The sequence below is a fragment of the Mandrillus leucophaeus genome, unplaced genomic scaffold (genome assembly GCF_000951045.1).
Source record: "Mandrillus leucophaeus isolate KB7577 unplaced genomic scaffold, Mleu.le_1.0 Scaffold136, whole genome shotgun sequence".
Lineage (NCBI taxonomy): Eukaryota > Metazoa > Chordata > Mammalia > Primates > Cercopithecidae > Mandrillus > Mandrillus leucophaeus.
Window position 1 is genome coordinate 2762446 of NW_012101321.1, and position 27242 is coordinate 2789687.

Genomic DNA, 27242 nt, shown 5'->3' on the forward strand with positions numbered 1-27242 from the left:
TTGACCATCTGCCATAACCTATGATGGTTTTTTCGTCTGTTTATTTTTTCCCCCTGAATTCAGTGTAATAGTGGATATGTAAAGGAGGCTTATTTAAAGTATACATACACACACACAGATAAGAATATATATAATATATATTCATATATATAATATATATTCTTATATATAATTAAATATATATTCTTCTCATATATAATATGTATTTTATATATTCTTATGTGTGTGTATATATTCTTATGTGTATGTGTATATATATAACATTACTAAATATGTTGTAGGTGGTTAGTGAATGATTGATTACTTATTTACCTGAATACCTGAAACTTGTTGACAATGCCAGTGTTTAAAAATTGTGGCAACATTGGTAATTTTTTTTTTTTTTTTGGCTTTAAGTATTTTTTAACGCTTGGTAGAGAAGAAGGACCATCTTCTAGATGAGCGCTTGTAGCTTACATATGATTCTGATATTGAAGTTAAAATTCCATGACTGACCAAATGAATATCTTCTAAACTCTCTCATGATTGTGTGATTTTACTTTCATGTTCTTTAAGATGGGTAAAAATTTATAGATTACTCTCATAGATTAACATTTATATGCTAAATATATTTACATATTGACATATGCTTATTGGTATTCTCATGTATGTGAAATTATTGAAATAGGATGAGAAAACATTTAAATTTGATTTTTAACCACAGAGGAAAAATTTTCCTTCAGGTCATACATTGTTTTGGATTATATGAACATTTGCTCATTGGAACACATGAAAGATAAACATATAGACATGGTAAAAAGACTGTTTTAAAAATGATTGGAAATAAATGTAACTGATTATTTCATAGGTATATTGGTGGTTTTTTAGTGTTAGTTGTTTAACTATATGAACTTAAATTTTTAACATTTGTTTCTAGAAATTCCTAGAAATACCTTTGACTTGCCAAAATTCATTTTTGTAAATTTAAAGTTGCAGCTTCATGTCACATTATCTCAGCTATCATTATCATTATTATTATCATGTCTCATAATCTCAACTTCATGTCACATCAATGCAACATCAACTGTTATAACTCCTAATAGTATTTAGGAAAGAACTGTCTATGGTAAAGGAGTTTATAAGTGAAATGAATATTACCACTGGCATATTAATACTAAAACTTGATATATACCATATAAAAGGAATATAGTAAGAATTATATTGAATAGATACCTGAATTAAAAGTAAATATTTTATTGGACCAAGGAGTCAGTTTTCCAGAAGGGAAGTTATACTGTGTTCTGATTTTTAAAAATTATTTGTTGTAGTTGCTGTAATGTTCAACTTCCCAGACCCTGCAACAGTAAAGAAAGTGGTTAACTATCTACCTCGTGTTGGCGTTGGTACAAGTTTTGGATTGCCTCAAACCAGGTACTGTTTTATATGAGAAACTTAGGGAAAGTGATCTGTCTTAATAGTTGTATTAATTAACCAGTATTAATATTCTTATTAACATTGATCTGTATTAGTGTTCTCACTTATTTCGAAATTTATAACTTTCTGTTTTATGTTTCATAGTAAATAATGATTATTAGTATTTTCTTTTGACTGAATTGCATTATAATGTACTGTTTTAAATTTTCTTTTGACTAAACTGCATTATAATATACTGTTTTCCCTAGTATATGGTATGGTGTCTAGCAGAGTATATATTTAGCAAATAATCATTAAATAAAAGATTGCCTAACCCTACCCCAAGAAAAATATATTTTGTAAGATTTACTATTTATCTCTTTTATGGAAAGTTTACTAACCTTTCAGGAAAGATATTTATATGTATATATATAGATATAATTGCTATTTTCAAAGATACATATATAATATATATCATAATGGTATATGTGTGTATAAATACACACACACACATGATATATGTCATAATGGTACACACACGTATAAACAGAAATACCACATGATCCTGCAATGCCACTACTGGGTGTATATCTAATTGAAATGAAAACAGTATGTCAAAGAGATATCTGCACTACTGTTTTCATTGCAGCATTACTCCCAATAGCCAAGATACAGAAATCAACCTAAGTGTACATCAGCTGATGAATAAAGAAAATATTGTTGTATATATATGCGGTGGAATGCTACTCAGTCTTTAAAAAGAAGGAAATCTTGTTATCTACAACAACATGGATGAACCCAGAGGACATTTTGTTAAGTGAAATAAGCAAGACACAGAAAGACAAATACTGTGTGATCTAAATATGTGAAATCTAAAAAAGTTAGACTCATAGAAGTAGAGAGTGGAATGGTGGTTACCAAGGTTAGGGGTGGGGTGACTGGGGAGATGTTGGTCAAAGGATACAAAATTTTAGTTAGGAGGAATAAGTTGAAGAGATCTATCCTACAGCGTAGAGACTATAGTTAGTAACAGCGTATTGTTTTCTTAAAAATTGTGGAGAGTAGATTACAAAAAATGATACATATATGAGGTAATGGATAAATTAATTTGCTCAAATTAGCTATTTTGTGATGTATACAAGACAAAAAAACCCATAATTTTTATTGGTTGCTAATAGTCTGGAATATAAATATACCAAAATTGATTAATTCCCTCATTGGTGAAGATTTGCTTTATTTCCATGTTTTCATTATTATAAAAAATGCTGTGGTAAAGTTATTTATGTATTTTTTATTTGAAGTTTTATGACCAATGTCTTATTTATAAAATAATATAATAAAAAAATTGTGCTACCTTGAAGTATTATTTGCCTAAGCTATATAATTTAAAGGAGGAAGAAACCAAATTGCATAAAAAGGCAATACTCATTTATGTGCTGCCTAGAAGAAACCAGCTCTTTTTTTTCTTTTTCAGTAGGTATTTTTTTCCAGCTTTATTGAGTTGTAATTCACAAGTATAAATTATATATATTTGAGGTCTACCTCATGATGATTTGATACATATATACATTGTTAAATGATTACTGCATTCAAGTTAATTAACATATCCATCACCTCACAGTTACCTCTGTGTGTGTGTGTGTGTGTGTGTGTGTGTGTGTGTGTGTGGGGTGAGAATACTTAAAGATCTACTCTCTTAGAAATTTAAATATGCAGTTTAATATTATGAACTATAATCTTCATATTAAACATTAGATTCCCAGAACTTACTCATCTTACAATGAAAAGTTTGTACACTTTGACCACATCTCCCCATTTCTCCCACTCCTCTGACTCTGGCAACCAAGAAGCCCTGTTTAAATATAAATGCATTTATATGTTAAAGGTAAATGGACAGAACAGAGGTATACCATGCAAACACTACCTTAATAAAAACAGCCAGCTAGTCATATCATTACTATATTAGTTTTCTAGGACTGTCATAACAAAGTACCACAAATTGGGTGGCTTAAACAACAGAAATGTGTTCTCTCACAGTTTTGGAGGCTAGAAGTCCAAAATGAAGTTTTCATCAGTGTTGGTTCCTTCTGAGGACTGTGAGGGAAGGATCTGTTCCAGGCCTCTCTCCTTGGTTTTTAGATGCCTCTCTTCTCCCTGTGTCTCTTTACATTGTTTTCCCTCTATGTATGTCTCTGTCCAGGTTTCCCTCTTTTACAAAGACACCAGTCATGTTGGACTTGGGCCCACCCTGATGACTTCATTTTAACTTGAAAATATTCTTTCTGCAAATTGTTATATTCTGAGGTACTGAGAGTTAGGTCTTCAACATAGGACTTTTAAGGAGTCATAATTCAACCCATAACAATTACCGAATTACCAAACAAAGCATTATATTATCAGAGGAAAAAGTGACATATCATAATGATAAAAGAACCAGTTCATCAAAATGATGATCTTAAATTTACATACATCTAAAAATAGAGCTTCAAAATTCATAAGACAAAAATGGATAGAAGTGGAATGAAATATAGACAACCTCTCCCTATTATGTCAGTAATTTAGAGAACAGGTAGACAAAAAATCAGTAAGTGTACTGAAGACTGGAACATTATTAACCACCTTCATCTATGTCACATGTATAAAACATTTTAGTCAACTGCACAAAATACATTCATTTTAAATACACATAGAACATTTGTCACATTGACCATATTCAGTCTTAAAACAAGCCTCAAAATGTTTAGAAAGATTGAGATCTTGGATCTCTGGTTAATTACAAACCAGAAATCAGTTACAGAAAGGTTTTTGGAAAATCTCTTGAGTATTTGGAAATTAACATACTTCTACATAAAACATGGGCCAGAGATGAAATTACAAGGGATATTAGAAATATTGTAACTAATTGAAAATATAACAGCACAACCTATAGAAATGTTTAACATGAAGGTAAAGAAGTGCCTAGTATAGAATTATAGCATTAAATGATTTTATTTAAGAAGGGAGAGGGGAAGCAGGAGGGAAGGAGGAGAGGATCATTGCCTAAAATCAATGATCTTAGCTTCAGTCTGTAGAACGTGGGAAAAAAGAGGAGCACATGTATTCAAAGTAAGCTGAAGAAAGAAAAAAATAATAAAAATAAATGATAGAGGAAAAATTCAATGTAATGAAAAGCTGTCTCTTGACAAGATTAATTTTGTATTAATAGTAAATATCTAGCAAAGACTTATGCAGAAAGAGAAGACATAAAAATATCGAGAATAAAGGAGGGAACATCAGATACTGCAGATATTAAAAGAAAAATAAAGAAATATTATGAACAAGTTTATGCTACTAAATTAGACAACTTAGATGAAATAGATTCCTTGAAAGGCACAAGCTATCAAATATCACTAATGAAGAAATGGTTAACCTTAATAGCTCTACAAAGGAAACTGAATTGTAGTAAAAGACCTTACCTCAGAGAAAACTTGTAGTTCAGATGAATTCTATCAAATGTTTAATGAAGAAATAATACTATTTCTACACAAACTCTTGCAAAAAATAGAAAAGGAGATTAAATTCCCAACAACATTATATGAGACCAGCATTACCTGAACACTAAATGCATACAAAGGCATTTCAAGAAATGGGAACTGCAGACCATCCTGATTGGAAAGGAAGAAATGAAATAGTCTTTTTAGCACATATTCTTGACTGTTTATGTGGAAAGTCCCAGAGAATCTATGAGGAAAAAAAAAAAAAAAACAACAGCTGTTAGAACTAATAAATGAGTTTAGCTATTCATAGCATACTGGGTCAATATACAAAACTCAATTTTATCCCTGATGAAATGCTAGCAATGAAGAATCAGAAACTGAAATTAAAACTAGTGTCTAAATACTATCAAAAAATAAATACATATAGATAAATTTGAAAATGTATGCATAAGACCTGCTCACTGAAAACTATAAAACTGTTTTGGAGAATTAAAACTTAAAAATGGAGAGTTGTACTATACTATGCTCATGGATTGGAAGACTCAATATTATTGAGATGTCAGTTTTCTCCAAATTTGATCTGAGGTCCAAAGCAGCCCTATCCAAAATCTGAACAAGCTTTTTCTTTCTTTCTTTCTTTTTTAAAGAAATTGGCAAGATAGCCAGGCATGGTGGCTCACACGTATAATCTCAGCACTTTGGAAAGCCCATGTGGGAGAATTACTTGAGCTTAGGAGTTCAAGACCAGCCTGGGCAACATAGGGAGACCCCATCTCTATTTCTTTTTAATTTAAAAAAAGGAAAAAAAGAGATTGACAAGCTGATTCTAAAATTAAGTGAAATTGTAAATAATCCAGAATAGTTTAAACAATTTTGAGAAAAAAACAACAGACTTAATGTAAAATTACATTCTTTAGGATAGCTTGTTATTTAAGGATAGACTCATGTAAACCAATGGACTGTAACAGAGTTCAGAAATAGACTCAAACATTTATGATCAATTTGATTTTTGACAAAGATGTCAAGGTATGTCCATCTTTTTAACAAATGATCTTTTTAACAAATGATGATGAACAATTGGTTAGCCATATCTAAAAAGAAAAAGAACCTCACCTGTTACTTTACATATAAATTAACTCAAAATGTAACAGAAAAAAATGTAGTGTAGACAAACTTAAGTGCTAAAAGTAGAACTTCTTGAAAGAACACATAGGAGAAAAATCTTTGTGACCTTGAATGAGGTAAATATTTCTTAAAATCTTTAATTGATTTCATTAAAATAAAGAACATTTGCTTTGAAATGCCAACTCTTAAGAAAATGAAAATATACGCCACAGACTAGGTTAAAGTATTTGTTCAACTTATGTGTGATAAAGGACTTACATCCAGGATATGTAGGAAACACGCTATAAAACAAGATAACCTGGCTACCAAAAAAAAAAAAAAAAACAAACAAGTTTTGAACAGATACTTCAACAAAGAATAGATATAGATGCCAAATAAACACATGAAAAGAAGCCAGACATCATTAGTCATCTGAGAAATGCCAATTAAAACCACAGTGTGATCCCATGACATACCTATTCGAATAACTTTTAAAAAATCTAACAATACCAAGAGCAGTATACAAGGTAACTGGAACCTCACATGTTATTGATGGGAAAGTAAAGTGGTATGACCTCTTTGTAAACAATTTGGCAGTTTCATATAGAATTAACCATACATTTTCTCATACATCCTAGAAGTCTCACTCTAGGTCTCCTGCCCTAGAGGAATGAAAATATATGTTCATGCAGTGACTGCTTCATGAATATTTATAGCAGCCATATTAATAATCACAAAAATTGGAAATAACCAAGATGGTTATCAACTGGTAAATGGACAAACTGTGATAAATCCACACAATGGAACCTATATAATACTTAGAAATAAAAGGAATGAAGTCCTGTACTAATATATGCAACAACACAGATGAATTTGAAAATATTATACTAGGTGAACAAAGCCAACGCAAAAGGCTGCATCTGCATGCTGTATGATTCCATTTATATGACATTCTGGAAAAAGCAAAACTGTTAGGGACTGAAAACAGAGCAGTGATTGCTAAGAGCTATGGGAAAAGAGGAGGAATTGCATACAAGGGAGAATAAGAGGAACTTTTGGGGATCATGGAAATATTCCATGTCATAATTGATGTTCTTACACAACTCTCTCTGTTTAGAAAACTCATTATATTGTACACCTAAAAATAATGAATTTTTCTCTGTGTAAATTATTCTTCAGCAAGCCTGATTTTCAAAAACAACAACAAAGAATGTGTAATATTAATGAGGATGTACAGGTTAGGAACTTAATGTATATCGTACTAATTCCATTCCTAGGCAATTTTCAAGAGTAATGAAAACATACATATTCACATTTACTTTTAAGCAAATATTAATAGCAGTTTTATTCTAGTCCCAAACTGTAAACATTTTTGATGCCCATCAACTGTGAGTGGCTAAACAGATTGCTGTACCTCTATACAATGGAATAAATGAAATACCACTTAGAAATAAAAAGGAAATGACTACTGGTACATGCAGCAACATGGATGAATTTCAAAAGTGTTGTGCTAAATGAAAGAAATTAAACATTATGGGCTTCATACATCATAGCTATAGACTGTGGTTTTATTTATATGAAATTATTGAGAAAAGCAAAACAACACAGTAGCAGAAAGCAGATTATTGGTTACTAGGGGCCAGGAGTCGGGGCAAGGAAATTGGCTGCAGAGGGTTATGAGGGACCTTTTAAAGTGTATGTTGACTGTAGTGGTGGTTACACAAATATACACACACACACACACACACACATATATATATATATTTTCAAATCCCATCAAATTGTACACTTAAGTTTGACAAATATTATGGTATTAAATTATATCTCTTCCTCAAAAAACCACAAATAGTGTTCCCATGTGATCCAGAGTTCTCACTACTGGACATCTATCCACACTAAAGGATATCAGTACATTGAAGACACATCTGCACCCCCATGTTTATTGCAGCACTGTTCACACTAGCCAAGATATGGAATCAGTGGTGTTCAACAGCTGATAAACGGATAAGGAAAAGGTGGCACATGTACACAATGGAATATACTATTCAGCCTTAAAAAACATGAAATCTTGTCATTAGTGGCAGCATGGATGGACCTGGAGGACATTATATTAAGTGAAATAAGCCAGGCACAAAAAGTTAAACACTGCATGTTCTCACTCATATGTGGAAGCTACCAAAAAGTTAATCTCCAATGAGTAAAAAGTAGAACAGTGGATACTAGAGGATCAGAAGGGTAGTGGGGAGGGAGAGATAGGGAGAGATTTGTTAAAGGATACAAAATAAGAGGTGGACTGAGGAATAAATTCTAAAGTTCTGTGTAACACTGTAGGATGACTAGGGTTAGCAGTAATACATAGTTTCAAATAGCTAGGAGGAGGATTTTGACTGTTGCTAACACAAATAAATGATAAATGTTTGAGATAATGGATGTCCTAATCACCTGATCTGATCACTGTGTCTTATATGTATCACATCACTGTGTACACCATAAATATGTACAATTATTACATCTATGTAAAAATGTTTAAATAAAAGTAAAAAATTAATTATACTCCAATCAAGATTATTGAAAGATAAGCTCTCTAAGCATATTTAAAAATACCTAAGCCAAAAGTGCTTATTACATCTGTACATGTGATGCTTTTTTAAAAGAAGTATTTATTATAATCATTTTAGTATGTACTATGGTATTATTTAATATACACATGGTAAATCTGATTAAAACTTTTAATCATTTTGATAAAAGATTGGATTTTGCTCTATTATATCATATAATTTTTTATTTAATATAATATTAAATCTATAGATTAAGGATTTTGTAACTATATGTAATTAAAACCTGTATCTGTAACCTCTGGTAAATCAGAATTCACATATTAGTTTTGTATTTGAATGTATGGACTTAATAACTAGCATTTATATTGTTGAAAGTAACCTAATAAGTATCTGAGAGAAATGTTAAATCGGCAAATTCTCTCTCATGGTATAGGGTATTGGGAGAGTGTAGGCGTATGCATTTTTTTTCTGTGTGCTGGGACTACATTGAAATAGCATAATTACTAATTATTTCCTTTCATAGTAGGTATTGATTCATCATCAATACAATTTAGTTAACTAATTTAAGAACTGGAAAGAGCGAACACTGGGATTTTTCTATTGATTGAAACATATTAGCAGTGGAAACCTACAGTTTACTTTTAGCATACCCAAATTGGTATTGATTTGAGCTACTTTTGATCAGTGTTTATTTTAAAATTTTAAGACAACATCCTATTACAAATGCAATTGCGATAGAATGTACAGACATCAGCTAGGATGTTAGTAGTAGCTACAACCAGCCTGTGGCTGGATGGCTGTCAAAGGAATCTCTCATGAGCTCCTTAGCGGTAGGCCTCAGTTCCTTACCAAGTCAGTTTTTCCATCTGCTACTGGAGTGTCTACATGACATGGGAGCTGGCTTCCTGCAAAGCAAGTGATCCAAGAGAGAATGAAGCAGAAGCCCCCGTTTTTTTTATTATTACTTACTCTTGATAGTTATATACCATTATTTCAGATACATTGTATTCATTACAAGTGGGTCACTAAATACAGCCCAAACTCCAGGAGAGGGGAATTAAGCTCCACCTCTTGAGGATATATTTCAAAACCACCACAGGCCACAACTTTTATGTAAATGGGGCAAATAAAGTGATCCTTCTGGATTATAAGCAATATTGCCTTACAATACCAGTAATGCTTTTGATTAGATACTTTTTATAATTTAATGAGGATTTCAGAGTTCAGGAAGAAGCAGCCCAGAGGAGCATAGTAGATTTCCTTATGTTAGTTAAAAAGTCTTTTTCAACCAATTTTCTCTTTATTTTAGAAAAGATTTGTTTATCATACCTAGTACATGTTTTCATACCTGGGAATGTTTTGTAATGTTCTCCCTCAGTTAAAGCTAGATGTCCTTTGATTGATTTATTTATTTATTTATTTATTTATTTATTTATTAATTAAAGACAGGGTCTTGCTGTGTCACCCAGGCTAGAGTGCTGGATTGCAGTGGTACAGTCACGGCAGCTCAACCTGCTGGGCTCAAGCAATTCTCTCACCTCAGCTTCCCATTAGCTGGTACTATAGGCATATGCTACTATGCCTGGCTAATTTTTTTTTTTTTTTGTAAGAGATGCAGTCTTGCTCCATTGTCCAGGCTGATCTCAAAATCCTGGGCTAAAGTGATCCTGCCACCTCAACCTCCTAAACTGCTGGGATTATAGGCATGAGCCACCGTGCTCAGCCTATAAGTCTTAATTTATTAATCAGTTTCTTAAATAGATTTTCAGTTATAATGTGTCAAGCACTCAGTAGTGTACAAGATAGATACCATTTTACCCATACATTTTTAAAACAAACATGTAAACTAAATAGCTGTGATAAATGACAGGAAGGATATAATTAGAGTGTTGTAGTAGTGATTCGTGGAGTGGAGATCGGTTGCTTTGGATGAGATAACCAGGAATATCTTCCTATGTGACTTTTAAGTTTTGATTTGAAGAAATACAACCAGCTGTTCTTTGAACAAAGGCGTAGTATATGCAAAGGCCCTGAAGCAAGACAGGGAGCTTCTAGTGTTCTAAGAAATGTTGGAAAGCAAGTATCACTGGAACTTAGTGATATTAGGAAGAGGGTGTTATTTATATAAGACCAGAGCCTACTGAAGACATCTGGATGATATGTGATGTTGATAATGTAGCTGAAGAGAGACATTTTTGTTTAGAGATTTTTAAGAAATGTAATTTATAAGACTCAGCGATTTGGGGGGTGATGACAAAGGGAGATGTTCAATATGTTTAGTCAATACTCAAGTCTCAGCTCGAGCTGCTCAGTGGCGTTTACTGAGATTAGGAATACTGGACAAACAGTATTTGTATAAACATCCTTCCATCCCCATGGCTGGGGTTTTGGGGAGGAGGTGGATGGACAGAAAATGAGTTTAATTTTAGGTCCTTGAAACTGGAACCCCTGAGAGACGTCCAGATTGAGATGTTGAATAGGAAGCTAGATATAAGCAGGTAGGTTGAGAGCTCAAAAGAAAGGCCTAGTAATTGAGAGTCACTACCATGTATATGAAATTTGAAGCCATGAGAGGGAGTGAGTTCATCTGGGGAGAGATTGTAGAATGCCAACAGGAACTAGGGCTGCATCTGGAAAACCTCAGCATGTAAAGGTTAGGTAAGGGAAACAGGACATCCCTGCCCCCCCACAGAAACAACAACACTAAAAGCAAAAACAAGAGTGGCTCAAAAGATAGGAAACCCAGGAAAGTATGATGCCAAGTGTATTAGTCTGTTCTCATACCTCTGTAAAGAGATACCTGAAACTGGGTAAAGAAAGGAGGTTAAATTGGCCCATGTTTCCTCAGGCTATAAGGAAGCATGGCTGGAGAGGAAACTTACAATCATGGTAGAAGGTGAAGGGGAAGCAGACATATCTTATATGGCAGGAGCATGAGGAAGAAGCGGGGAGGGGAGTGCCACACACTCTTCAACAACCAGATCTCGTGAAAACTCACTCACTGTCATGAGAACAGCAAGGAGGAAATTTACCCCGTGATATAATCACCTCCCACCAGGCCCCACCTCCAACACTGGGGGTTACAATTTGATATGATTTTGCTCTATATCCCCACCCAAATCTCATCTCAAATTATAATCCCCACATGTCAAGGGAGGACCTGATTGGATCATGGGGGCAGTTTCCCCCATGTTGTTCTCGTGATAGTGAGTGAGTTCTCACGAGATCTGATGGTTTAATTTTTTCTCGGTTCTCCCTCCCCGACTGCTGCCTTGTGAAGAAGGTGCTTCCTTCTTTGCCTTCCACCATGATTGTAGTTTCCTGAGGCCTCCCCAACCATGTGGAGTCAATTAAACCTCTTTTCTTTGTAAATTACCCAGTCTTTCTTAGGCAGTTTTTTATAGTGTGTGAGAGTGGACTAATACACAATTCGATGTGATATTTGGGTGGAGACACAAATCCAAACCATATCACCAAGGGATGATAGTTTTTAAACATGAAAATATCTGATGAGAAATCAGTAAGATGTAGACTGAAAACTGTCCATCACATTTAGCAACAGCAGCTTTTGACCTCCAGAGGATTGAATGTTGTGAATTTGCCCACACAATATCAAGAAGCTTTACTTGGCAAGCAGGACCCTGAATTTTGTTGGCATTTATGAGCTACTCCTTTTGGTTTGGTTGTGATAACACTACAAGTCAGGGCCATTAAGACCAAGTGTTCTGACTTGTCAACCAGTAGGACATGAGAGGGTAGAGACTATTGTGCTAAATCCTGACTCACCACTGATGGCAGTCAGCAAGAGAGTTCGTCCTATTGTCAGTTTTCTACCTGTTGTCGTTCTTGATCTGGAGTATTCTTTCTGACACCCAGGAGCACTTACAGTGCAAACATATACACGCAGATACCAGTTTTAAGCCATAACAAAAATATATTGAGTCAGCCCAAAGGCGCCACCCAATAGTTTTCATTTTAGTTTTTCTGTTTCACTGTGAGTTTTACCCAACCCTATCACTTGTTTTCAGGCATTTTCTTTTTTCTACAGGAGCACTAACCAAGGAGTTTAATACATGCATATCAGGGGTTGTAACAGCTACCAGGAGATATGTTATTTTGCCGTTAGAAGCTTAGAGAAGTACAGAAAAGGGAGTGAGCTTAGGCTGTGTGGCTAGAGTGGTAGTGGTGGAGAGGGCTTCATTTTTTTTTGATTCCATGTTCCATGGTCTGCACCACTTCCTCCTCTATATACCTCCCAGAACCTAGAGAGTTCCTGGGCTTGGGAGCATCTTTTTTTTTGTCCTCACACGTTCTGCCATGTAGCTATTCGTGCTTTTGGTTACTTCTATGGCCAGCAACTCTTTCTCCCATGGGACTGAGAAGCTTACTAATTCGGATGCCTATATCCAGCAGAGGTATAACATATCAAAATTTATGCGATGCAGCTAAAGTAATATTAAGTGAAAATTTACAGCTTTAAACACCCATATCTGAAATAAATTCCTCAAATCAATAACCTATGCTTCCACTTTTAGACAATAGAGGAGAGCAAACTAAATGCAAAGCAAGTAGAAAAAAATGAGTAATGAAGATTATAACAAAAATCAATGAAACATAAAGCAAAAACACTAAAGAAGATCAATGAAACAAAAGCTGATTCTTTGCGAAGATCAGTAAAATTGACAGACTTTAACCTAACCATGAAAGATGACACAAATTACTTAAATTAGAAGTGAAAGTAGAGACATAACTATTGAGCATATAGAATCTTTATTCTTTTTTCCTGTTTCTTTTTCTTCTTTTATAGAGACAGGATCTTGCTCTGTTGCCCTGGCTGGAGTGCAGTTGGCACAGTTATAGCTCACTGCAGCCTCAGACTCCTGGGCTCAAGCCATTCTCCCATTTCAGCCTCCTGAGTAGCTGGGACTACAGGCACATGCCACCATGTCTGGCTAATATTTTGATTTTTTTTTTTTTTGGTAGAGATAAGGTCTTCCTATGTTGCTCAAGCTGGCCTCGAACTCGGGCTCAAGTGATCCTCCCGCCTCAGTCTTCTAAAGTGCTGGGATTACAGGTGTGAACCACCAAGCCCAGCCTGAGCCTACAGAAATTAAAAGGAGTAGAAAGGAACATCATGGACAACTTCATGCCAACAAATTAGATACTTAAGTGATATGGACAAATTCTTAGAAAAACAGAATTGCCAAAACTGGCTCAAGAAGAAATTGAAAATCTGAATAGACCTATAACGCATAAAGAAAATGAATTATTAATTTAAAAATCTTTCCTTAAAGAACAGCCCAGACCCATTTGTCTTTACTAGTTAATGCAATAAAATATTTAAACTAGAAATGATATAAATCTTTCACCTACTCATCCAGAAAATTGGAGGGGAGAAAACACTTGCAACTCATTTTATAAGGTCAGTCACCCCAGTACCATTGCCAGACAAAGACACCACAGGAAAACTCACAAGAAAAACGCATAGGCCAGTTTCCCTCCTGAACACAGACACAATTTTTTAAAATAAAATTTAGGAAACCAAATTCAGCAGCATATAAAAAGGATTTATAAAATGTTCATGTGGGTTTTATCACTAGGATGCCGGTTAATTTAAATCTGAAGATCAATTTATGTTGTGCACCAGTATTTATAAAGGAGAAAAACCTTACTGTCATTTCTTAAAAAAAGCATTTGAGAAAATTTAACACACATTCATGCTTAAAAACTCTCAACTAACTTTCAACTAAAGAAATTTCCACAAATTGACAAAAATCATCTACCAAAAAGCTCCCAATATGGACATCATACTTAAAGTTGAAAGACTGAATACTTTTCCCCAAAGTTTAGGACGGTAAAAATGTCTTCCCATTTTTACCACTTCTATTCAGCATTACATTGGAGATGTTAGCTTGTACAACAAGGAAGAAAGAGAGGAAGGAAGGGAGAAATTGAAGATATCTGTACTGGAAATGAAGAAAAAAAGTAGCCCTCTTTACAGATCACAGAAGTGTAGATTTGTACAATGAAAAGTATAAAACATTTTTAAGAGAAATTAAAAATAGACCTTAATAAATGGAGACATTCCATGTTCATGGATCAGAAGACTCAATATAATTAATAGGGTAGTTTCCCCTAGATCTATAAAATCAATACAATCCCTATCAAATTCCTAGTAGACTTTTTTGGAGAAATTGGGAAGTTGAAATGAATGGACCTAGAATAGCCTAAACAATTTTGAAATATAAGAACAAAATTGGAAGACATACCTTGATTTCAAAACTTACTCTAGAGCCACAGTTATCAAGATACTGAGGGAATTCACCATTCCTCATTTTCATTGTACTCAGTCCTCAATTGTGGTAATTGTACAAAGATAGGCATATAAATTAAAGGAAGAGAACTGACAATACAGAAATAAATCCTTGCATTTGTGGTCAATTGTTTTGCAGCATAGGTGCCAACACAATTCAGTGAGGAAAAGATAGGCTTTAAACAATTTGTGGAGAAAATTGGATGTTTACATACAAGAAAATTTTGATGCTTACCACATATCAGTCAAAAAAATTAACTCAAAATATATTATAGGCCTATTTGTGAGAAGTAAAACTATAAAATATCTGAAAGAAAACATAGGAGAAAAACTTTCTAATGTTGGGAAAGGCAAAGAGTTCTCAGATGTAACACTAAAAGCATAATCCACAAAAGAAAAAATTGAGAAATTAGACTCAACCAAAATGTAAAACTTTTGTGTTTCAAAATTGATCACTAAGTAAATGAAGAGATAAGCCACAGACTGATAAAACATTTATATATCATGTGTCTGACAAAGCACTTTTTATTAGTCTGCATTCTCCAGAAAAAGAAAACCAATAGGATATGTATGGATATATAAGAGATTTATTATGGGAATTGGCTTATATGACCATGGAGGCTGAGAAATTCCACGATACACCATCTACAGCTGGAGACCCAGGAAAGCCAGTGGTGTAATTCAATCCTAATTTGAAGGCCAGGGGAGCCCATGACTGAGCCCAAGGCTTGAAGGTCTGAGGAGAGAGGGATGGGGGAAGAATTGAAGGATAGAGAACCAAGAGCTCCTACTGTCCAAGAGGAGGAGAATATAGATTCCCACCTTGAGAAGAGGGAATTCACCCTTTCTCCTTCTCGTTTTATTCAGTCCTCAATCGACTGGATGATGCTCACCACACTGGAGAGAGCAGTCTGCATTACTAAGCCCACTGGTTCAAGTACTAATCTCTCTGGAAATGCTATCACAGATATACCCAGAAATCGTGTTTTACCAGCTCTCTAAGGTCATTTAATCCAGTCAAGCTGACACATAAAATTAACTATCACAGACTTGTATTCAGAATGTATATAGAATTCTAACAACTCAATGATAAAATACAAACAGCTCAGTAAATGAGTAAAAGATTTGATTAGTCATTTCACCAAAGAAGATGTACAAATGACCAATCAGCAAGTGAAAAGATGCTTAACAACATACATTAAAAATACTGTTTTACACTAACTAGAATGGTCATAATCAAAATACAAGAGCGAGTATTGGTGAGGATGTGGCGATGAATTTATACATTGTTAATTGGAACATATAGTGGTATAGCCACCTTGGAAAACAATTTGGTGGTTTCTCAAAAAATTAAAGATAAACTCAACATACAACCTAGCAATTCCACTCCTAGGAATCTACCTAAAAGAAATGAAAATGTATTTTCATATGAAGGTATATACATGAATATTTATGGTAGCATTGTTTATAATAGCAAAAACTGTTAAATGTCCATATACTAGACAAAATGTGCTGTATTCTTTATACAGTGGGATACTAGTCAGCAATAAAAAGGAATGAACTATGGATACATGCTACCATATTGGTAAACCTCAAAGACATTATGTTTAGTGAAAGAAACCTGACTCAAAAGACTACATACTAATATATAATTCCGTTGATCCAAAATGTCTAGAAAAGGTGGGTTTACTAGAGACACGGAGTAGATTGCTAGTTGCCTGTAGGTGGGGATAGGAATGAAGATTTTCTGTAAATAGGTACAAGGCACATTTTTGTGGTGATGAAAATGTTCTACACTTGATTTTAGCCAAAATGCCGAGAAGAGATGAAGAAAATGTTCTAAAGTGAATTGTGATAATTGCACAACTCTCAAATTTTTTTTAAAAAAAATGCTAAATTATACAAATTGGATGAATTTTATGGCATGTAAATTATACTTCAGTGAACCTTTTACAAAATAATTACCTTGTTTGTGGTAGAAAGAACTGTGTCAGCATATTTCTCTGAGATTCTAGGCTTTGAATGTAATAATTAATTCTGCCATCTGTTTCCCACTGCTTTTTGTATTGATCAGTTCTATTCACTGATGTTTACATTTCATTATGAGGCCACAGGAAAATTTGTCTTCTATTAAGCTATATTTAAAAAATTTCTCTTTACCCCATGAGCAGACGCCTAAATAGTTTAGAATCTCTCTTCTCTTTGATACAAAGTATATGCAAATATATTTAAATTTATAATGTAAAAATGTATTCTCTTTAAGATAACTATTACAATAAAGACATGTGAATATAATTTTATATGCACTTCCCAGCTACTATAATTTCTTTTTATATCAGTAAAGCAGTGAATTATTAATTATACTGTTATTAATCAACTTTTATTGAACCTGTACTTTATAATGGCACTGTAATGACAGCTTACCTGAATGAATAGAACATGTATAATAGATCTGTGGCTAGTCTACATCTTTTGTTCAACCATGAATTGTAGATTGAAACCTCTCTAGTATTCATTAGTCTAACATGAGTAGAACTTTTCAGAATTATAGATATTATTATGAATGAATAAGCACAGATAATTCATGATGTATTATTGTGATATAATTAATCTTAAGATGGAGTCCACATTGAATTCTTTTTCTTGCAGACGTATTTCATTAGCTAGTCCACGTCAGCTTTTTAAGGCTTCTAACATGACCCAGCGATGGCAACACAGAGAGATTTCTAATTTTGAGTACTTGATGTTTCTCAACACGATAGCAGGTAACTTAATTCCATGCATTGATTATTTTAGACAATAAATTATTGATTTCAGTTGTTAGATTATTTTGAGTAATGGTATAACTAGCTTGTTCTATTGCCATTATTGCTACTAGAATATTACAAAGGGTATACAAAGAGAATAAGGTATGTTGCTTACTCTCATAGAAGTCATTTTAAGTACAAATGTGAATATTTATGTGATTCTAGAACGGGATATATCAGTAAAATATTCAAGGTACTGTGGTGATTAAAAGGACAGAGAGAGAGGGAAATTATATGCACCCAGTTGGTGGGAGTAAGGAGAAAATAAGGTTTCAGTGGTTTTATAAGGATGGATACTATTTGACTAGCAGAGGAAGTGGTTGGAATGTTAGAAGTCATTCCATGTAATACTGAAAGCATAAGCAAACATACAAAGATGGGAATACATAAAGTGTACCTAGAGAGCAATGAATGGTATAGTTTGTATATCTATGTATATACTGTATATTTACGTGTGCATGAAGTATATATTCGTAAAGATATAATGGGAAAAAATAAGAATGTTAGTGTGAAGAACGATTTTCTTGTCACTTTGAAGAGTTAGCAGTCAGTTCATTGGGAAACTTTTGAAAGTTTTTGAGCACCTAAGTGATATTAGAGCTGCATCAAAAATTAACTTGGAGGCAGTGTATGTAAGATAAATTTGGGTGGATAGAGACTAGGCAGAAAGTAAAGTTAGGAAGTAATTCTGTGTGTGTGTGTGTGTAGTAATGAGGGCTTCCATTAGGTATCAGTGGGAATTAAAAAGAAGAAACAAATTCTGTAAGAATTCACAAGGCACCAGCCATTTGATATGCAGCTGAATGAATGTAGGTGATAAATGAGAAGAAAGTATCTGAAAAGATTTCCAGGCTTCTGGCCTGCGTTACTGGGAAAATGGTGGAGCAATTAATGGAAAAAGAAGTCAGAAAATTTCATCTAGGGAAAGATGATGATTTTGTTGTACCAGCAAGACTTTCAAGTTAAGGTATCAGAAAGAGTTTTTGGAAGTATAGGGCAAGGAGGATATTCAGAACTAGGACATTGTTGAATTTCATCTGCATAGAGAGGAAATCACCGAGAGATGTGAGATCAGCAAGGAAGATAATACAGAAAGCAGTGAGATAAGACAGGGAAATTCTTTTGCGTATGAGAAGAAGAAAGAAGGAAAGTCAGTAAAGGACAAAAAGAAATGAGTGATCCTAGAATTTGTAGATATAGTAGGAGAACTGAGGTAAGTCAGATGTTTTGGGAGGCAAGGTAAAAGAGGGAGGAAGGAATTTTCACCTGTGTCAAATGTTACAGAATGGAGAGGGAGACTTCAGAATGAGGATAGAACTTGTCTTTGGGTTTAGTATTTAGAGGCTTCCTTATTACTTCATAGAGGTTCATGTTTAAGGCCAGCAAAAATGGTTGATTATAAGGGCTGAATAGTTTGAAATGAAATAGTAACTGTAGATGTAATTACAGATCTTTTTTTTTTTTTTTTTTTTTTTGAGACGGAGTTTCTCTCCTCTTCCCCAGGCTGGAGTGCAATGGCACGATCTCAGCTCACTGCAACTTCTGCCTCCCAGGTTCAAGAGGTTCTCCTGCCTCAGCCTTGCAAGTAGCTGGGATTATAGGCTCCTGCCACCCCACCCGGCTAATTTTTGTATGTTTGGTAGAGACGGGGTTTGACCATGTTGGCCAGGCTGGTCTTAAACTCCTGACCTCAGGTTATCTGCCTGCCTTGGCCTCCCAAAGTGCTGGGATTACAGGCATGAGCCACCATGCCCGGCCAATTATGGTTCTTTTAAATGTGTTGTTAACAGAGGATGGGTTGGGGCAGAGAGGAAAAATGATGAAAGAGGAGGAGAGAGGAAGAGTAACAGTTCAAGTTATGAGGGAAACAGGTTCGAGAGCTCAGGTGAAGCAATTACTCTTAGCAAAGAAAAGACCCTGTTAGAGAAATGGGAAAGAGTGAGGGGATGTTGCAAAGAATTAGAAGTTGAGGGGCTCACATTGAAAGTTCTAAATTTTATTAGAAGTTTATCTCACAGTCAGCTGAGGAAAAGGCATGAAGAAAATCAATGGTTATGTTGAATTTAGTAGAAATTACAGAACTAGTGACTAAGAGAATTTTTAAGTAGTAGCGAGAGGAAACTTATGTAACAAGTTTAATGGATGTATTTTGCATGTAGTAAATCAATTAACCCATATTGAATGCACAGTTATGATTATGGAGCAACATTTATGAAATGATCTGTTCTCAAATAGCTTTTATTGTGCCTGTGGTGTCTTTTAAGTATATTCCCTGTACATTTTTTATAAATACAGAATCGATCATTTGCTTTAGATTTTTTAAATGTGCATTAGAGGGTGGAGTTAAGTCTCACTTAAGATTTCTTTTACTTTATTTTCTGTGCCGCATATAGATTCTCATGATATCATGATGCATTTCCCAAATGGCCATCAGTTCATATTTAATAACTGTGTATTGAGTTTAGCTTAATTAAAAGTCTAATTACACTGAGCAGGTACATACGCTTCATTTTTTAGGTACAAAAAAAATTATTTCTGATTATTTAAATAGATGGGACAAGATGATTTTACTGTTTACCAACATTTAAATCAGAAGGAGAAGGAAATGGGGGAGCAAAAGGGAATCATACATTTTTTTTCTGCTGCTATGTTTTGTTATTTTTTTATGGAGAAATTAAAATTATTGATAGAAATATGTAGTGACATTAATGACCTATGAATTAAAAATGTCATTGTTTTAATGTTTTATAAGACTGTTTCGGGTCAGTCAAAAATGAACTCTGGTACCCTAATAGGCCTCAAGCCTAAGATGAATAGAGTAAAATAAAAAGTTAAAAACATCAGACCATAAAAAAGGCTTAGATACCAAGAGTATATGCAGAGAACTACTTTAATATTCAGGTATGTATTGATATGACATCAGTATATATTTGAGAAAGAAAAAGGAATGGAAATGATAGAATATATAATAAGAAAGGAATTCAAACAATATTAATATACTTGTCTCTCTTATATTTTTTCCATAAAAGTCTGTTCATGTTAAATCTAACTAAAAATAGGCATAGACTAGTAAATAGGAGCTGGGATTCAAACACCAGCATTTTGATTCCAGAAACAATGATCTCATCCACTATGCTACCTAAAAGGTAATATCCAAGGTAATATCCTAAAAAGGTAATATCCAAAAATCCGCTGTACGTATGTAGAAGGACTACCTCCTCTTTTGCTGTAATTTGTATTTTTAATAAATCTAAATAGGTCATTGAATGTCATTAGAAAGAGGTATAGAGGAGCATGTAGCCGCATTTGGGCATGTAAGGAAGCAACATTGATAATACTGCATGTTATTTTCAGAGGATTATAGGATTTGAAAACTACCACAGAAATTTCAGAGTTATTTAGTGCAATGCCCTTGTTTTACAGATGACCGGTGAATGTCCACCAGGGTTAAGTCATTTAAACTTGATTGCTTAGTTGGTTGGTTGATTATTAATGGTAGAGAAAGGATTCTTGTTTTGAAAAACTGTGAGAATTACAAATAGCTTTTTAAAGTCTTAAAAAAGAGTATTTTATTTGGGGCAGGCTTTCAAGTGATTAAAAAATGTCGAATGTAGTTTAAAAGAACACAAACTTAGGACCAGAAAATCTGAATTTGAATATGGTTTGACCATTACTAGTTGTGTGATTTGGGGCAAGTTACCTAACCTTTTGTGACTCAATTTTTTCATCTGTGAAATGGAGATGATATAATTTCGTAGGATTGTTGTGAGGATTAAATGAGATAAAGTATGGATACTGAGAATGATATCTGGCAATCAAAAATTGTTAATCTTATTTTTAGGAAATTATATTACTGAATTGGTTTATTTCATTTTTAAAATTATAAATTACAAGTAACTTTTTTCCCTATCAGGCCGGAGTTATAATGACTTAAATCAGTATCCAGTGTTTCCTTGGGTCATCACTAATTATGAATCAGAAGAACTGGATCTTACCTTGCCCACCAACTTCAGAGATTTGTCCAAGGTAATTTCTCAGTAATCATGTGAAATATAATTGTCTGGCATATAAAAATAAATTGGATTGATTTCAGTTATTTTACTTAACTTAAAAACTTTTTTCAAATATAGCCGTACCTTTAATATAATTATCTCTTAAATATATTTTCATTATTTTCAAATGGAAAAATTTAATGTGCATGATAAACACTACTTCTCTTTTGTGATGTTAGCACTGATATTCAGTGCATGGATTCATTAATTTAGTAAGCATTGCAAATCTGTAGTATTTAAAATATCACTTTTATTTCACTTATTTATGGGACTCATTCTATAAGGAGGCATTTCCTCTCTTCTACTACTAGAGTATCCAGTGGTACATTGCAGAGAAAAGACAGGATAGAAGTTTAATTCTTACTCTTTTCTGTTAATTTACATAACAGTTTTCAAAATATTGAGTTGATTCCTAGCATTCTGCAGTGGTACCCAACTGACTATTAAAAAAGTATCTTTATGAACTCATAGATTTAAATGCATTTGATGTTTCAATCCATTGCAGTTATTTACTGATATTCAGTTGTTCTTTCTTTGACCACTGGGAGCTTCTTGAAGTTATTTCTGTGACATTTTGACACATGTTTACAGTCTCTGATAACTTTCATGATCTCTGGTATGGTAAGGCACTCTAGTCTTAACCCTTACATTTTCTGGCCCAGATATAGGATCTTCTATTTCTTTGAGGAGCCCGGGTGGGACCTCTTCTAGTGGGAATTAATATCTGGAGATCACAGTTTTGTCTGTTCTGCTTATTGCTACTGAATTTGTCATTATTTCTATCCCTTTTTTAGAGAGTGCTAGGAAAAAATTTAGGATGAAATACATGGGTTCAAACTGATTCCTCCAATTTATATTCAGAGTTGTATTTCCTTTAATATCTGAGTACAAAGTCTCTACCCTCATTTAGGTTAGCAGAACATCCAGTCTTTTTCCTACAGCTTCTTTCCTTAGTAATTTCTAGGAACAGCTAACAAATGTTTATGTCTTCTACTTCTTTGGCCTGGAGACTCTTTGTTGCTTCTTCCCTGTCTGTACCCTGACCCCGTATTAGTCCTTCATTCCTGTAGGTCACTCTTACATTCTCACAACAGCAGATTTCTTGCTATTAGTACTAACTTTTTTCCAGGGTATACACAGTTCTTTCCCTTAACTCTTCTAAATCCGTCTTAGGCCACAGGTGTTTATATAAAGCTCCACTGAATACCCAATCGTAGCAGAAATACAGGGCTCTCAGTGATTCACAGTCTCGGTCAGAGGATCATTGCCCAGTGTCTGCAGATCCCAGCATGAGAAGTGCAAGTTCACTCAACATATCCAGTTTCCATTACTTAGAGCCCAGGGACTCTAAGAGTGTGTTCTTTTATTTACTCATTCCAGGAAGATGTTCAGGAGCAATTCCTACTCTCTGTCCACAGGATAGGATCTTCTTCACACAGTCCAGACAATCACGATAGTTACCAGTGATGTCAAAATGAAGGTTAACATTTTCTTCATGCCAAACAATAGTGTTTAGGATCTAGCCATTGTCTGTTTTATTACCACATCTTCTGTCTCTGTCCCCATCTTTGCGGTGTCATCTGATCTTGTAATGCCTCATGTTTACCTCTTGTTCTTTTGCTGTTATTCTTCTCTTTATCTAGAGATTTGAACTCCCAGGGTACTTTCCATATACTTGTTATCATACATTTCATAATCTATTATAATTTTAACATTTTTTTCTCTGTGCTCCCTATCAGGCAAAATCATTGAATACAAAGATTTTGTTTTGTTAATTTCTGTATCTCTTGTGTCTAGTATAGTGCTTAGAGCTAAGAAATTGTACCAGTTGCTATATCTACTTATTGAACTCTAAAAGGGAGTTTTAATTTTCAGAGGAAAGCCTTATTTGTGGATCACTTGTCTAACAAGGGATTAATATCAAGAATATATAGAGACTCCTAAAACTCAACAACATTCAAAAATGGGTGAAGAACCCGATAGACATTTCTCCAAAGAGGATATACAAGTGGCCAATGAGATAAAATGAACATCACTAATTATCAGGAAATGTAAATCAAAATCACAGTAAGATACCACTTCATAACCATTAGGAAGATTGTTAATGAAAACAAACCCAGAAAATCACAAGTATTGACACGGATTTGGAAAATTGGGACCCTTGTGCATGCTGGTACGAATGTATGATAGTGCAGCTTATATGTCAAACGGTATGGTAGTTTCTCAAAAACTTAAAAAGAATTGAAAGTAGGGATAAGAACAGATAATTTTACACCCATGTTCATATTTGTAGCAGCGTGACACATGACAGCCAAGAAATAGAAACAACCCAGATGTCCATCAACAGAAAAATGGATAAACAAAACATGACATATACATACAATGTAATATTATTCAGCCTTAAAAAGGAAGGAAGCTCTGACATATGCTACAACATGAATAGCCCTTGAGGATGTTATGCTAAGTGACATAAGCCAGTCACAAAAGAGCAAATACTGTATGATTCCATTCATATGAGGTACTTAGAGTAGTGAAATTTATAGAGATAAAAAGCAGAATACTGGTTGCCAGGGCCTGGGGTGAGGGAGAGAATGAGGAGTTAGTGTTTAATATAATAGGTATAGAGTTTTAGGATTGCAAGTTGAAAAAAGTTCTCAAGATGGATAGCGGTGATGATTGTTCAACAATGTGAATGTATTTAATACTGTTGAACTGCACATTTAAAAATGGTAAATTTTATGTTATATATATTTTGCCTCCATTAATAAAAGAGAAACCAGCAAGAAAAAAAAAGTTAGCAAACTAGACGCAGTTAGAGCTTTGAAAAAGTACCTGTGTGTTTTTGTTCTTGCTTCTCTGTGATCACTTTGAGAATATGCCTAAACATTTCCAAGTTAACCTGCTGGTAGGATGTGACTGACACACGGAGGACACTTGAGCTGTGGCAGCTTAGGCCATCCTTAACAAGGTAGTCCTCAGCTGACCTGCCATCTGACCACAAACATATGAAGGAGTCCAACTAAGAGCAACAAAGCCTAGCCCAGATCGGCAGAATTTCCCAGTTGACCCATTGACCATGAGGAATAATAAATGGTTGGTTTAAAAAAATTAAAAAGAAAAGGAAGGCCTTACACATTGATATCATATTTGTTCTAAGACCCCATAGAATTATGGAATCTGTAGTGCTCTGTAGTCTAATAAATGAGGACTGTATTAGTTTGACTTGTGTAATGAGCCATGCAGTAGGTCAGTAATAAAAACTGGGCAGCTCTTTAATCCTCAGCCTGTTATACCCTACTCTCTCTCCACGGTTTGACTTTTGTGTTTGCAAAAGTAAAAATATCATTTTTGGGGGGTGAATTTGTTAGAATATAAAATGTGCTTCACAAAATGAATGACATATATATGAATACGTGTTCTAGAGTCCTAGAAATATTGCCTTCTGTTTCAGGGCTGAATCCATCAGTTTGGACTTATATTTAAGCACACAGCTTATTCAGATGTTTTTTGTGCTTTAGATGAGTTTTGAGAAATCTCTTTAAGATGTGATGAGTAATAAGATGGACTGTGGGCTGGACTCATGATTCTGTCTTGATGAAACAGCAGTTAATGGTGAATAACAAGTGGGAGATTGTTTTTTGTTTTGTTTTGTTTTGTTTTTGAGGATATGTTTTTCTCTTCCTCCATCTTTGTACCTGAACAAAAGTTCTCATAACTCTTTTACCTCCTCCTAACACCATCGTTTTTTACCAACTGCCTCCATTCTGTGCCCCTCATCTTTGTTTCTATTCTACTAAAAATGTTAAATGACCAGAAGGAAGCCTCCAGAACAATTTTATTATGTAGGCTGTATGATTTTTATTATGAGTATTTATTGAAATTTTATCAGAAAAATGCTATTGCAGGTTAGTGGCCAGCTAAACAGAATCCTTTATTAAAATCTATTTTTATTTGTATATTATAGCTGTACCTAAGGAACTTGTCAAATACTTTTGTTGGGTGGGTAAAATGTTATTTTAACTCATGCCTTTTCTTCAGGATATGAGAAATAAGGTTACCTTATGCCCCACTAGATGATCAATAGTAATTTTGCTTTTTTATTTTGTTACATTAAAAGTGAAAAGGTGAGGGGCTGCAAGACAAAACTGTTGCTTTCATTAACCTCTATCCAGATATGTCCACATCCGCTAAACAAAGACATAAGAAATATCATTTGTGTAATTTTGTGACTTCAATTGTAATGGCATCCATTTTTATATTTTTAGAGATTTTGTGAAATATTTGCCCTTTTGGCTGAGGAAGGAATAGTTATAAAAAGTGCTTTCAACAAGAACCGAAGGGCACACAATTGGATAGTGAACAGTAGCGTAATTAGTAGGTCTGGGAAGAAGTGTGGAGCTCTAACATTCTACCACCTGTCTTACAACTAATATCTCCTTTCCTGTAAACCAGTGGTAGTGTGAATGCTGCAAAAGTCATTCAGGTTCATGAGAATGGAATTCTACTAGTACTAATTGCTTTCATTAAATATTGATGAAATAAGTGAGTTTGGAATCAACTGCATTTAGTGAAATAATCAAGCACATCAGATATTTGAAAATTGTACTTTGCACATATAAAATAGTTGTGATTGTTTACTTGGTAAAAGTATCTCATTCCTTGTAGTATTAAGGCTTGCCAAAATGTTTACAGTGTGATTCAATTTTCAAATATTTATTTATGCACACATTTTCAAAAATACATCTCATATATAAATGAACTCTATCAGTACAAATAATGATTATAATAGAATTGTATTAAAATTTGTCCCATAGTATACATTTTGTAAACATTACTGTTTGTTTAAATAAACTTGTGAAATCTTAGAAAACATTGTATGCATAGCTTAATGTAGAATACAAACAGATCTTATCTCCATTCTTAAGTGGATAATATAGCCTGCCTGGCTTTAAAATGTGTTGAATTATTTATGCATATTTATATCTATTTAATTTCCCCAAAGCTGTTTTTCAGAGGACTTTTAGTAGCTTCCATACAAAGCTACAATTTTGTTTGGTAATGTCTTCCATGTTGCACTGGGAATTTTCTTTCTGAAGTTGAATTAATGTAATCAGCATCCTTTCTTCTGTGTTATTTTTCTGATCTTCTTTGTAGAAAAAAAATGGCTGAATGGAGCAATGTAAAAAATGTCTTTTTTAATGTATAAGCTTTTATTCCATGTACAATATCTCTTTATAATCATTCCAAATTAGTATTGTAAGTACATTGAGAAGATCAGATCTATTTTATTCTGAAAGACTGATGAAAATTAAATCTCTTCTTGTATTGAAAAAGTCCTCATTTAGCATAAAATGGTTTAATTTATTCTTTCAAAGCTGAAAAAGGTAGGAATCAATTTTGAGGTTGATTTCTTTTCCCTCTACTTTCCCAGTTATTTCATCAGTAGTCTGAAATTCTGACTGATGAGAAGACAGATCTAACCATGCATAGAATTTGGAGTGACATTAATCCATATTTTATAAACATACATTGATTTTATA

The 27242-nt window shown here is 33.9% G+C and overlaps 1 protein-coding gene across 1 annotated transcript in view; it reads left to right on the top strand.

The window, feature by feature from the left end:
* The window catches only part of LRBA (LPS-responsive vesicle trafficking, beach and anchor containing), a 771345-nt gene that overhangs the window by 549015 nt on the left and 195088 nt on the right, over nucleotides 1-27242 (top strand). Inside the window, exons 42-44 of the mRNA XM_011973242.1 lie at nucleotides 1308-1410; nucleotides 17493-17608; nucleotides 21564-21676. Coding sequence (XP_011828632.1) covers nucleotides 1308-1410; nucleotides 17493-17608; nucleotides 21564-21676 — 332 coding nt within the window. The remainder of the gene's footprint in view (nucleotides 1-1307; nucleotides 1411-17492; nucleotides 17609-21563; nucleotides 21677-27242) is intronic.